This window comes from Artibeus jamaicensis, unplaced genomic scaffold (assembly GCF_021234435.1).
Source record: "Artibeus jamaicensis isolate MK-2021 breed Jamaican fruit bat unplaced genomic scaffold, CSHL_Jam_final contig_797, whole genome shotgun sequence".
NCBI lineage: Eukaryota > Metazoa > Chordata > Mammalia > Chiroptera > Phyllostomidae > Artibeus > Artibeus jamaicensis.
The window spans coordinates 10,827,629-10,840,850 of record NW_026521977.1 but is presented as its reverse complement, the minus strand read 5'-3'; the positions used below and the strand labels follow the sequence as shown (position 1 = coordinate 10,840,850).

Below are 13,222 nucleotides of genomic sequence, written 5' to 3'. Positions count from 1 at the left end.
CAGAGCGTGCCTGTTGCAGCAGCTATCAGTGTTTCCTTACCTTACACAAGCAGCTTTGTGTGTCTTGCCCATTTCACCTACCGTTTTCCCATTTAGGAGCAGAGAGTGACAAGAAATTTGAAAATGTCGTTATGTCTATTAGCAGATGAGGAAAGATGTAATAAGAAGAGGGCACTTGGCTGGTTTATTGTTACAGGACAAGGTGTAACCCAGATGCTCTGGCAGATAAACACGTATGTATAAATCGGGCTAAAGCAATGGAAACAGACACGAAATTCCTTATGGTCGTGATAGTGGACAGCTGTATTTTATGGACTGAGCCTTGAGCAACTGTTCACAGAGCAAAAGCACTCTGCCATGAGCATACCTAGCTTCATTCTATAAAACAGAGGAACGTGCCTGACAAAACACATCATGGTATAGGGGACAGGATGGGGCAGGAAGGTCAAAGCGGGCAGGTGCTAACCACAGCACATTCTGCTGGCCACTGCTGGCTAGGCATCCCACCAATATCCCATAAGGGCAGGGTTGTAGTTAGCACTGCTCCAAAACTATGTGGATGTCTGAATGTTATTTGGAAATTTTTTTTCCAATGTATCCTTTGCTTCCTTAACAAAGATCAGAGTCAAGCGATGCATCCAAGTACTAGGAAGTACCTGAGCCAAGCAGATCCAGCCGCAGTGCTTGACCCAGGCTCCTGACTGTGGAGCCCTCACAGCACAAGAGTCATTAAGAGCAACCAGAGCTGGTGAAGCCACCCGGACCTTAAAACATGGCAGCCAACCAGTAGTATAGCCTTTGTTGTTGTCCTGCATAAAAATATGCTTTGCGCATATTCTGAGCTGCTGTGGGCATGTCCAGTATGGCTGGCACCATTCTAGAACCATTCTAGTGGCTAAGGACTTTGAATATTTTGTGAATTATTGCTCCCAAAACATATCAGGATCCAGCAGATGGCCCAGAAATTCGCTATGACATCTTTCAATAATGTTGCCTAAAGAAAGTCTCCTGGTCCACTGAGAATTGTTACTTAGGAAAGAAACACAGTCATATATTGATTGCTCAACAGAAAGTCGATGTTCAGTAGCCTGTTTTAAAATAAAATTGACTGATATATATTTATATGGCTCTGCTAATCTCATGAGTCTTTTCAGATGTGACAATTATGGGTAACAAACATCTATGTAACTCACCAAAGTGCAACCTCAAAATGCACTCAGAAGAAGCAGCACTTGTCAGATCTCCACACCCTCTGAGATACGAGCTGGTTTAACACATTCCCTTGAAGCCCCTAGGGATGTGGTTACTGTCCACTGGGCTGCAGACTTGAAAAGGGAAGCACTGACTTCAGTAAGTGATGGAAAGTGCTTTATGTGCATCCAAGAGACTCTTTTCTTTCCCCCCAGTAGAAATCCACTTCAAGGAAAAAAATATTAATGGCCTGGACAAGACTATATCAAGGTCAGCCTTGTTAAGCCAAAATAACACAACCAATGTATTGCATCTTGTGCCACACACTCCCCTACCCTTGCCCCGGTCTTGTTAGGCACTCTTGTCGGTTTCGAGGCTGTAATAGAGCTTCTGTGTCTGCCAGAAGTTCTTTGTCAAGCTCATGAAAATAATATCTCTTGATAACTCAGACTAGACTATCTTTTATTATCTAGTTTTAGCCACATTTTTCAAAGAAAGCATCATTAAATTTTAAGCATAATCATGGGCCTAGAGACTGCCTTCTCTTAAAATTAAATCATCATTATAAAGTGCTCCCCCGCCTTCTTAGGAGTATAACAAATACATCCATGTTTAAATTTAGCTACAGAATTGTTGGTAAGCATTTACATTACAGTGAGTTTGCAAGGTTCGAAGTTATGTAAATACTGCTGAGCACTGGAACCAATACACAAATGCTTGTGCTAATATTACTACCGAACTACATTTACCCTTACTACTGTTTTAAATTAATTAATTTATTTATCTTTAGAATGGAAGGGAAGGATAGAGGGAGAGAAATATCAATGTATGATTGCTTCTCATGTGTCCCCTGTTGGGAACCGGCCCCTGCTAGGAACTGGCCTGCAACCCAGGCATGTGCCCTGACTGGGAATCGAACCGTAATCTTTTGGTTCGCAGGCCCGTGCTCAATCCACTGAGCTACACCAGCCAGGGCTACCATTACTATTCACAGTGCATCTAAAATAGGTAAGCATTGCCCTGGTAGGTGGCTCAGTTAGTTGGAGCATTGTCATGTACACCAAAAGGTTGCAGGTTCAACCCCTGGTTGGGGTGCCTACAGAAGGCAAGCAATCAATGTTTCTCTTTTCTCTCTCTCTCTAATCAATAGAAATGTCCTCAGGTGAAGATTAAAAATAAAAAAATAAAATAAAAATCAATAAAATGGGCAAGTATTTTGGAGATGGAGCAGCAGGGGTGCGAGAGTCTTTTTCATGCTATCATTCCCAGCCCTGGGGAGAAAATGACAGTGGAATGGCGGTTTTAGGTTTCTCTGTCTCTGTATCCATGCCATAGCTTTTCCCTCTATGAGGAGGGCCGTCTGACTGGCAGCTTGGGTGAAGACTGGCTCAAGTGTGTCAGAGACCAGGGCTCCGGAGTGACAGGGGCCATCTCCTCTCTCAGACCCGCTGCACTCAGGTGCAGTGAGATCCCCGGATTTTCTCATCTCTGTGCCAACACCAGACCAAAGATCTTACCCGACCGCTGCACCCTCTCTTCCAGCTTCAACCCTGTGACCGAGAGGGTAAGAGGTGAGCCCTAATGTGGGGACTGATGTTCCCAGAAAGACCACAATAAAGGCAATGCTGGGAATCCCACAGTGACCCACAACTATTTTCTCCTGATTCCAACCTACAGGAGTGGAGAGGAAAACAGTATCACTCCAAACCTCCAAACCACAGGCAGTGGCAGGACAACATTGCAATTTTGCAAAACGAAGTGATCCTGGGTTTACCTCTGGTTGAACATTTAAGAACCAACAGAGGAACGGATTCCATGCTGTTTCGAGTCGCATAGTGGAACACTGAGCTGAGTGTCCTAAATGCTTCCCACTGGTCACAGTGGGGCCAGGACACAATATGGAAACCAGTGTCCCACTCAACGGCACCTGCCACACCGGGATGGGTGGGCATCCGCTGCAGAAGTCTCCAGAACACGAAGGGCAGACTCCTGTCTTAGTAACTTGTGTTTCTCTTGTTACTTGGACTACCCAGCATGCTAAGTGCCTTCTTGTTCTAGACATAGTCTATATGAAGATCGTTGAGTAAATAAGTGAATAAGAATAAAAAAGGGCCAAAGAAGATTTTGAAATAAATGCAAAAGAAATGCAATAGATGCAAAAAAGAAGCCACGCTTGGGCTGCTTTACCTCTCAAATTAGGCTAAAGGATTTGATAAATTCTGATACAATTGTTTGGTATCCACAGGATATTTAGTACCCATGAGGCACATTCAAAAATCTATAGAAATGAAACATAAAATAGAATTATACCTAATAAATTTTCTGTGTACACCAGATACTGTCTTTGAACTTATACAGTAGGTCCACTGATGATTCTCTAAGACACTAAAATAGATACGATACAAGCATTGGCTTTACAATTTTAATTTTTCTTTGACTTTGTGAATGGTGGTGAGATTCAGTAGTAATTAATACATCACAGCCGTAAGAGTAGAGTTGTCTCAGATGAACTGGACAATTCTCCTTTTTCATCAATATATATTTACCAAACATGCAGGAAGCACAAGGTCTTATGTCAGCGGAAAAGGCAAGTGGCAAAGTTTAGCAAGGCACGACCACTGAACACCATAATCAGACCGAGAGGAGGAAATGTATCCTCACTGAGAAAGTCAAGGAAAAATGGGATTTGAGCTGGACTAAGAAGGATGAAGAGGATTTCAGTCAAAAGAAGAGCATGGAAAAGTTTGCTCCAGTACATTAAATGACCCCTAACAGAGGGGAGGGTCTTGAGATGGTCCAAGCTGGCCTGTTAGGAGAATGGTTAGCTGACTCTTAAATGTGACTGGTGAATTCATGGGGACAGAAGATACTGTAAGAGAGGTGGCTGGAAATATTCAGCTGGGGCCAAGTAGTTACAGTATCTTGAATGCTCAAGAGTTTAGACTTTATTCGGTAGGAAACAGGTTTTTTTAGTAGCAAATTTTATCTTCATTCTGTAGTTCCCCTGCCCCCCACTTGGGAACAGACATTTAAGCATGGCATTACTGTTCTACATATACCTGACAACCTATTTTTTACCAGTGATGTCAAAATTTGTATCCCTCTGTTAAGAACACTTTCTGATAACTGCTTGAATTTAACTAAATAGTATTTTGCCACCCACACCCACATGTCTTTGTTTATTTTTATATGGTTAAATCATCAAATAGTCATAAAAATTTTTTGAAAGTCACATTTCTTATAGTCATCTGACCTGGTCCAATTATTTCAATACAATCATGAAAAAAATCAAAAGCACTACCACAGGGAACCCCTTCCACATTACCTTCTACAGGTGGGCAATTTTAAGTGGGTCTAATTGCTACAAGTGTCATGCATAATTCGTGCAAGATTTTTCCTACTGACAGAGTCTAACCCTGGGCTACTCTAATCCACCAGCTTTCTAACTTTATAAATGAATTGGGTATAAGGTAGCGATTTGAATCCTTTCTCAAAATGTTATGAAATTGCTCTATAACCAGAAGTGTACTCCTAGAAATTATCAGTATGAATGTGTTTTTTACAAAGGACCTGACTCAAAACGGGTCAAGCCATCTCACAACGTCAGTCAACCTTGCCTCCTGCACTTCTTGCTAACATTTTGCCTGTATGCCTAATGGCAGAATTTTAGATGGAACTTTCCTGAACTCTTCCTCATTACATTAACCATGTTGGAAATCTGTGTCTAGAAGACTCTAAATACTTTTGCCAAAGGCTTTCCATATTCCCCTTACTATTTGCTTTAAAATCCTTAAATACCATCTTCTTTGATTCATAGCCCAGCAGTCTATCAATTTTATTATCGTCAGTGCCATCGCATTAAAACAACTTACCTTTCTCTTCTCCCTCTCTTCCTCCCATATTGCCCTCGAGTCTCCGAAAGCATCTTCGTGCACGTGAGAGTTGTAGATTACTTATTTAATTCAGGATTCCATTTACAACGTTAACATAAGTTGTCATATTAATCTTTCTGTTCACATCAAACCTCCTCTTGCCTCCTGTTCCTGACTTCCTGTATCTTTCTTGAACAATGTATCCAGCATCCCATCCAACAGAAACTAGGAGGCCACATGTCTGTATAGGCATCTCAATGCCAACACGCTCGCAATGAATAACTTCAGAGCACTGCAAGATTCTCAAGTGCCTTGGAATAAACCTTCACCATGTTCCAGGAAGTTAGACAGTGAATTGAGTTTTATGGTAATGATCTCCTTTGAGAGCCAGTCACCTATTAGCCATGCAGACTGTACATTGAAGTCCGTTTGTATATATACCTTTGGAAGCTGTGGTTTCCTCAGGCTTGGGGCGAGGCTTGAGTGGCTAAGTACCCTGTGTCTGGGGCAAACTTTGCTTTTATGTAAAGTCTTCTAGACACACAGTGCATGTTCTCTGAGAAAGGAACCTTGGTATGTTCACTCATCAGAGAGTGAACACTACTGAGTGTTATAATGTCCTTCGTTTTGTGATAACTGTTGGTTAAAGAGAGACACTTAGCCATGGCCTGCAGGAAACAGACAAGAAAACAGCCAGCTACAGCTCGGGATCACAGGGACTGGAGTAGGGACCACAGGGTGTCCTCGAAGGGCTGCTCACCCGGTCTGAGATCAGGGAGCGCTCCCAGGAGTTGAAAGGGAAGGAACAACGAAACTACACTGACATAAACTGCAAAATCATCAAAGACCTCCTCGCAGGATGTGAAACCAAACATCGGGCAAGGGAAGATTGATTAATCTACTTCTCGGGGCAACAGAAGGACACTGAGGAGACGCTAGGTGTGTGGTGTCACCTGCAAATGTCTCTTTAAACACACAAGCACGTTGAGGGAAGGCATCACCCTCGCTTTACAGTGTCTCTAGGACAACTATTCCCACAGTGGAGGTGGTTGCCACAGGCAAACAGATACTGAGATGATGAGCCCAGAACCCCTTGGCTAACTCCTCGGCTCTGATTTCTCACTTTAATAATTCAGAATTTTTTCTTTGAAAAGGGGACTTGCATTTATGAAAAAAGATGAAACTATAGACACACACATATTGCCACTTCTTACCAGAAGTGGTTGGCAGAGTTGGGGGAAGGTACTTCTTTTCCATTTGTTTGATTTCCCTAAGGACAAGTTCCCCCTTGGCCTGCTGACCTACCTTCTCATTCTTCTCTGAGTGTGAGCTGGGGGGAGGACCTGGGCATGCGCAGCCCAGTTCTTGCCTCACTTTTGTCCAAGGGACCAGGTGACCCATTCTGTGCCCTTCTTCCTGTCCTAAAGTGTGCAGAGGAAGCCCGCTATAGAGATTCTCAATCGATTGCTTCGGACCACTCACGACTGGCTGCATGAGCCTAATTTGGAGGTTCAATATCATGAATACCTATTGTCATGTGCATAAGCCACATTCCCTGGCATAATCTTTATCAGCATTCACATTGACATTTTGGTCTCCACTGACTTGATTTCTTTATCTCTCTCTCCATTGGTTCTGAATGCAGGTAGGGAAAACAAGGGTATCATTTGGAAGCACTCCTCAAAACATGATAATTACCATAATGAATTAATAAAGGGTCTGGCACAAATAATGCCCTGCTGATAATCTATACCAAATCTTTTATTATAAAATCATAAGCATGTAATTCTGTAACATAACAATATCCTACCCTATGACATTTTAGGTGAAATGTTCAAATTGCTGTCCATCTTCTGTGAGACATTCACATACCCTACCAACCACACTAAATGGCATTACTTCTGCTGGATGCTATATATTGATCCCTGAGACATTGATCATCTCAGGTATCCTGATAAGGCCAAGTTTCTGAAGCTACAGAACAGAGGGTCTGATCTTCAAGCACATGGGAGAAAAATGTGAGAGAACTACGAAGCCAGTCCGCAGGGAAGCAGAAAGGAGACTCCAGCTCCTGCAGCCATCCGTCCCCAAGTCCCAGTAACTTTGTGCACTCAGGTTCTGTGACCCACCTGGAAAGCTCATCAACGCTAGCAGACACAGCCGCCTTCACAAGCATGTAACCAGTGCTCAGTATACAGGGATTGATGCACAGAGCCCAGCATATGGGGTCTAATAATCTGTGGTCACCACCTTGAAGTTCCCAATAATTTTATCTTTAAATTTGTGTTGTGTAAGTGAGGTCCCATGGGCCACTGAAGCATGAGATGGGAGCTTGGAGCCTTATCACATATGTATCCCCACCTCCCAATGCCCCCCGTCTCTCTAGGATGGGTTCTCAGCTCTCCATTCCCTGACCCCTGAGCCCCTCTAATCACTCACAGCACCACCCTCCCCACTCAGCAGGGTCCTGTGTACAGACACAAGGAGGGTCGGGTTTGGGCACGCATGCTGTGGGTGTTTCCAGGTGGAACATGGCTGTGTCATCTCTACCCCTCACTGGCAGCACTTGGGTACATTCTGTGAGTGATAAGGGAACTGGTGGGGAGACTGCAGTCCCTTCGGTTCCCATCTGCTGTCCACTGGGGTGGAAGGAAGGCCAACTGACTCGCCTTCCCTGACCAGGTCAGAGCACACTGGTCAGGGAAGAGGAGGGCTCTGCAGTCTGTGGGCCACATGCATGTGCCCACTGGGGGGACTGGCCTGAAGCTCTGATGGTCAGCACACACCCCAAGACTATCCCCACAGCCAGGGGAGAGCCATAAAATAGCAAGTAAATCGTGACAGGTTGAGAGAGAGACCACAGAAGGATGGAAAAAGCATTATATTTTATTAGCTTTAAAGGGCAGATTTTTCCTACCTTTTGAACAAGGACCCCCCTGTTGTTTCACTCTGGGCTCTGCAAATCACGCAGCCACTGCTGCCAGGAGATTTATCTTACTCGAAACCAAAGGGTCCTAGCTGACACCTATTATGCCTTTGCACGTGGCTCTGTACTACAAGTAATTCTATATAAGCCTCTTCCCATGAGATAATATCACTCTGTAAATTGTTTTATTGGATTGAAAGCATTTTCACAAATCCTTTTTTCACCCTAAATGGTGGAATCTCCAGCGGCCTCATCTTAGTTGTCTTTGCTCTTTTGGTGACTGAAACTAGGCTCCAGACATAGAACTCACACTCAGGGTACGTTTGTGAATAGATATCAATATTACCAGTCATTCAGACAAAAATGTTCTCAAGGGTCATCACGTCCAGCCCCAAGGACGGGCAACAGTGAAGAAGGCTTAGTCTGTCAGCTACTAATTGACAACGGACTAGGTAAAGCCCACCTTCGGTTCCACGTGATCACGAGACTGGGCCGCAGGTGCACACTCTTCCACAGACAGCCCCGACCCTCAGGGCAGGCGTGCAGGTCCAATTCCCAACAGTTTGCATGTGTCTTCCCCACCTAACTCCAAACGCCAAAACACTTAGCAACAACTATCGCCTATTTTCAAAGGTACTTTAGTCTGTTTTACAAAACTCTCAGCAAAAAACTGGTTAATTTTAGATTGTCATTGTACTATCTCTTCCCTTTACTGTCCCTAGTTAGAACATCAAAAAAATAGAGAGAGTATGTGTGCATGTTAAATGATGAACAAATGAATAGCCAGGGAAGAAGAAATGAAAGTAGAAATAGAAAAGAAAGGGGGTAGGAAACAGGGAAAAAAGGTAAAGGAAAAGGAAAGGAGGGCGAGGAAGGAAGAAACTAAAGACAGTTGCACTAACTGGGTTAAATCAGATTTCACTACGTCTGATGCAAATTTTACCTGTGACATAGAATAATGCTGTCAGCTTTCCATGGCTATGTGGGAACTAAATGAGATATGAAGCACACCCAGTCAGGCATCTTGGTCAGATGCACTTGTGACTGTTGTTGAAGCTGAACCAGTATTCCCCATGCACATGAAAAAATCAAGAAAGTCCTATAAGGGCATCAGCCCCTAGGAAAGCCCATTCGTGAGAATTCACGCCAATTAGTATCGTTTGAGAAACTGCTGCCTTGGAGTTTGCTTGTTAACAGAAATGTGAGCAGTGTTTATTTCTATCAAGATGTAGTCAATTCTATTAACAAGACCATGTCTAGAGAACCTCTCACACATGAAGGAGGAGGAGGAAGAGGAGGGGAATTAGTTCAAGCTGTCTGGTGGTCCTTGTCCACCACCCTCCATCGATGTTTCAGTCATAGGTGGAAATGGCAACTATGAAATGCATGCCCTGAAATAAACACAAACTGGGGTACAGGCACACCTCAGACCCCGTGCAGATTAGCTTCAGGACCATAGTAATAAAATGAGAATTGCTCCAAAGCAAGTATCTCAATGAAGCATCTCAATCATTTTGCCGGTGGAAGTTTTTTCCAGTTTCTTAATAAATGCAACATCTATGAAGCTCAAAAAAGTACAGGGCAATAAAATGAGGTCTGACTGCAAATCATGAACCACCTTCTCTTTCTTCATCCTTGTACCACTAACAAACCATCTTCACTTTTTACAGCATTTGATAGTTTGAAACACATCGGTACATATTCCTTTCATAATCCTTTGCAATAACAATGTGGAATAAACACAGAAGATGATATTCAGCCAACTTCACTATTTAAAAATATAGAAGTTACAATGCACCAGTGATACAATCAGGTCTAACCCTTGGCTCTCCAGCCCGTACCTCCAGTTCTCCAACTACATGGCACCGCCTCCCCAAGCAACGTGTATAAAACAAGGGATTCTTCCCGCCTTATTGAGGTCAACATAATTGACTGAGAGAATCCCTGTAGGAGAATGATTTTCCCTAGTTCATAGCTTCCCAGCAAAGATGTATTTTCAGTGTCAGTGGACACCAGGAACATGATGTGAACTCACATTTTTTCCACAGTTGGACTTTCCAAGTCCACGAAGGTGAAGCGGCCACTTATCACAATGGCATGAGAGAGTGTCGCAAACACAAACTCCCTGAACTGCTGTAATTAATATTGTTTGACAAGGCCACATAATTCTGAGAAAAATGCATTAAAATCAAATCCCTGTGTTGCTCCTCAGATTTACAGCACGTGGGCAGCAGCAATGGCTTCAGTAACCCAGGGAGCTCTATGAATGTGTGTGTTTCTTTTGTTTTGCTTTGCAAATAGCTTCAGCCATCTTTTTAAAAAGCTAAGCGCTAGTTTATTTGTCTCATGGGACTTAATAAACACACAAATATTACATGCATAAATTCCCATTACAAGAGAGGCAAACAATATTGATTTCACAGCAATAAGTGAACGTTATTTTACACACACACTCCAAGGGGAAGATGATGAATGCGTTCCTAATTTCTATGCATTTACATAAATACGTGTATAGACATTTCGAAATAATGACATAGATACGTGAGGATGCTATCTGTATTGTCCTGTGACTTGACTTTATTATTATTATTTTCTTTCCTTTTTCTCAAAAGTCTGTCTTGGAGGTTCCCAAGTGTGCATGTGTGTGAATGCATGCTGTGTGTGTGTGTTCACTCACTTAGAGTTTCACGCCACTCCTCTCTAGTCCGTGAAAGGATAGGCCAAATATATCAAATCATTCTGTTAGTGATGAACAGTTGGGCAGTTTCTGGGTTTTGATGAACACAAACAATGCTGCACAACATCACTGTACGTGTACACGCCGAGCGTGCACTTTTCCGGAGCACGTTTCAAGAGGTAAAATCAGTGGAATCAAGAGAATTCCTACACTACTCTTCAGATTTATTGGGTGGATTTTGTCAAATTGCCCTTAGGAAGTTTTACCAAATTACACTTGGTCATGTGCGAGGCTGTTTACCCCAAGATCACCAATAGAATAAAATCAATCTTTTAAAATCATCCCTCAGTCTAACACATAAATACGGCAACTTACTCCCTGAACATTATTTGTCCCTCGTCATCAGCAGGTCCCCTCTGTAGAGCAGCAAGTTTTGACCTTTTCCATTTCATGGCACACATTAATTACTAAAACGCGGCGGCTCACAAAAAAATATATATCTTTTGCCAATCTCACAAAAAATTAATGTTGATTCATTCACACTGGACCCATTGTTGTGTTGGCTGTTGTCATTTTTTTTATCTGACAATCTAAGGGATAAGAGGTCAGTGCCCCTGTCTAAATAGTCAGGTGCTGTGCATTGTAAAAACTCTTGCAGCCCACCATGGCCCAACAGTTCAAAACTGCTGGGACAGGACAATGTGCTGTGTGTCCTTGGGCAAGATACTCAACTTGGCTGTGTCTCAGTTTTGTCACTTCCAACAGGAGGATGGTCATAATACCTAACTCAAAGAGTTATTTTCTGGGATTTTTTGGTACATTTGCATCTTTTCCAGTGTGATTGTGTCTCCTTCCTCTTTGGTTGATTCAGTCAGTTAACCCACATTTAATGAGGGCCTGCAGTGTGTCGGGCTCCGTTCTAGTTGCTGAGGACAGAGCATGGGGACAAGACCAAGTGGGAGCTCTCATGGCACTTCCACCCCCATGGGGAGGACACTACAGAAACACATAAATGTATGATGTTCTATCAGGTCATGTTAGCGAAGAAAAACAAAGTAGGGCACAGAGCTAAGAGGCAATAGGGGTGCTGTTTTGAACAGAATGGTCGAAGAAAGTTTCTGTGTGAGGGGACACTGAAAGAAATGAGCATTGAGGCCGAGGGGACAACAAACACAAAGTCCTGCAACAGGAATGTGGTTCGAGGAATAATGCAAAATGTGATGAAAAAGGAGGGGGGAGGAAAGAGAGAGGTCAGCTGAGAGAAGCCAGGGGCCCAATGCTGAACCAAAAGGAAGATCTGAATTTTATACTAAACGCTGAACTGCTGCAAACACAGAGAGCAGTTGAACCTCTAGGCTTCCTCCCCTGGCAGATCCCTCGAGTCTGACCACAGGAAGGGCCCACTTGCCCTCGGAGCAAAGTGTCACTGGGAATGGAGGCAACCAGCGTGCCCTTCACAAACTCAGGCCAAGAGGCCAAGCTCAACAGACTCACCATTTGCACAGCCATGGCCCTGACCCCCACATACACTTTCTTCATCTGACCCAAAAGCTACACTCAAAGCATTTCTCTTCTTCTCTGATGCACAATGCTCTTGCCAGTGGACAGACCAGGGACAGAAATCCTGATTGTGCTCAGCCACCAGAAGGGTAAAAGTGGCCTGCTACATGAGAATGCAGAGCCCAGGCAGGGCGGCAGCTCACGGCGCACGCTAGGGCAGCAAGCCTACCTCTGCAGATGGTCCCGTTCCCCACGTAGCCCGGTTTGCAGGTGCAGCTGTGCCCGCGGACAGTGTTGGTGCAGATGGCATTCTCGTCACAGTTGTGCTGCCCGCTGCCACACTCGTCGTGCTCTGTTTACAGGGTGAAAGAGAGAGACATCTTTTCTTAAGGTGGGATCACTGCTGTCGAAAAAACTGAGCTGGAACTCCCCGAATAGGAATGACAGTGACTAGCGTGTATCAGGGCCTTACGGCATGCCTGGCAGTTCCTGTGCCTGATGTGGTTGAAATCTCAACAGCTCTAAAGGATGGCTGTTATTATCCCCACTTTGCAGATAAAGTGAGTGTCAGAGAAGTCATATGACCTGTGTGAGTCACAGGTCCCATATGTGCTTCTCAAAGGACATTACTTCTTCCACGTTCTGTAAAGGTTTCTGCAGAGGCAGCAGTTCTCAACAGGGGGGCCATTTAGGGTCCTTTCTACCCCCTGGACATTTGACAGTGCCTGACAATATTTTTGATTATCATGATTTGTGATAGAGGATGCCACTAAAATCTAGTGGACAAAGCCCACGGACACTGCTAAGCATCTTACAGTGCACAGGACAGCCCACCACGAGAATTCCTTAGAGCACAATGACCAGTGGTGCTGAGGTTGGGAAATCCTTCCTCTATGGTTAGAAAAACCAAAAGACACACCTACATGAGACATTCTATGGCTTCTTTTGAAAAAAAGAACGTGAAACTGAGAAAGGAAGACAGTTACACAGACTGGCAAAGGAGCACTGGCCAATGACTATTTTCGAAGAACTGGCACTGGGCATGGGGCAGGTCGG

The 13,222-nt window shown here is 43.9% G+C and overlaps 1 protein-coding gene across 2 annotated transcripts in view; it reads right to left on the bottom strand.

Annotated features, from left to right (window-relative positions):
• NELL1 (neural EGFL like 1) overlaps nt 1–13,222 on the bottom strand; it is a 734,878-nt gene that overhangs the window by 270,886 nt on the left and 450,770 nt on the right. For both annotated transcript variants that reach the window (XM_037162229.2, XM_037162218.2), the window contains exon 14: nt 12,396–12,518. In XM_037162229.2, the coding sequence (XP_037018124.2) occupies nt 12,396–12,518 (123 nt within the window). The remainder of the gene's footprint in view (nt 1–12,395; nt 12,519–13,222) is intronic.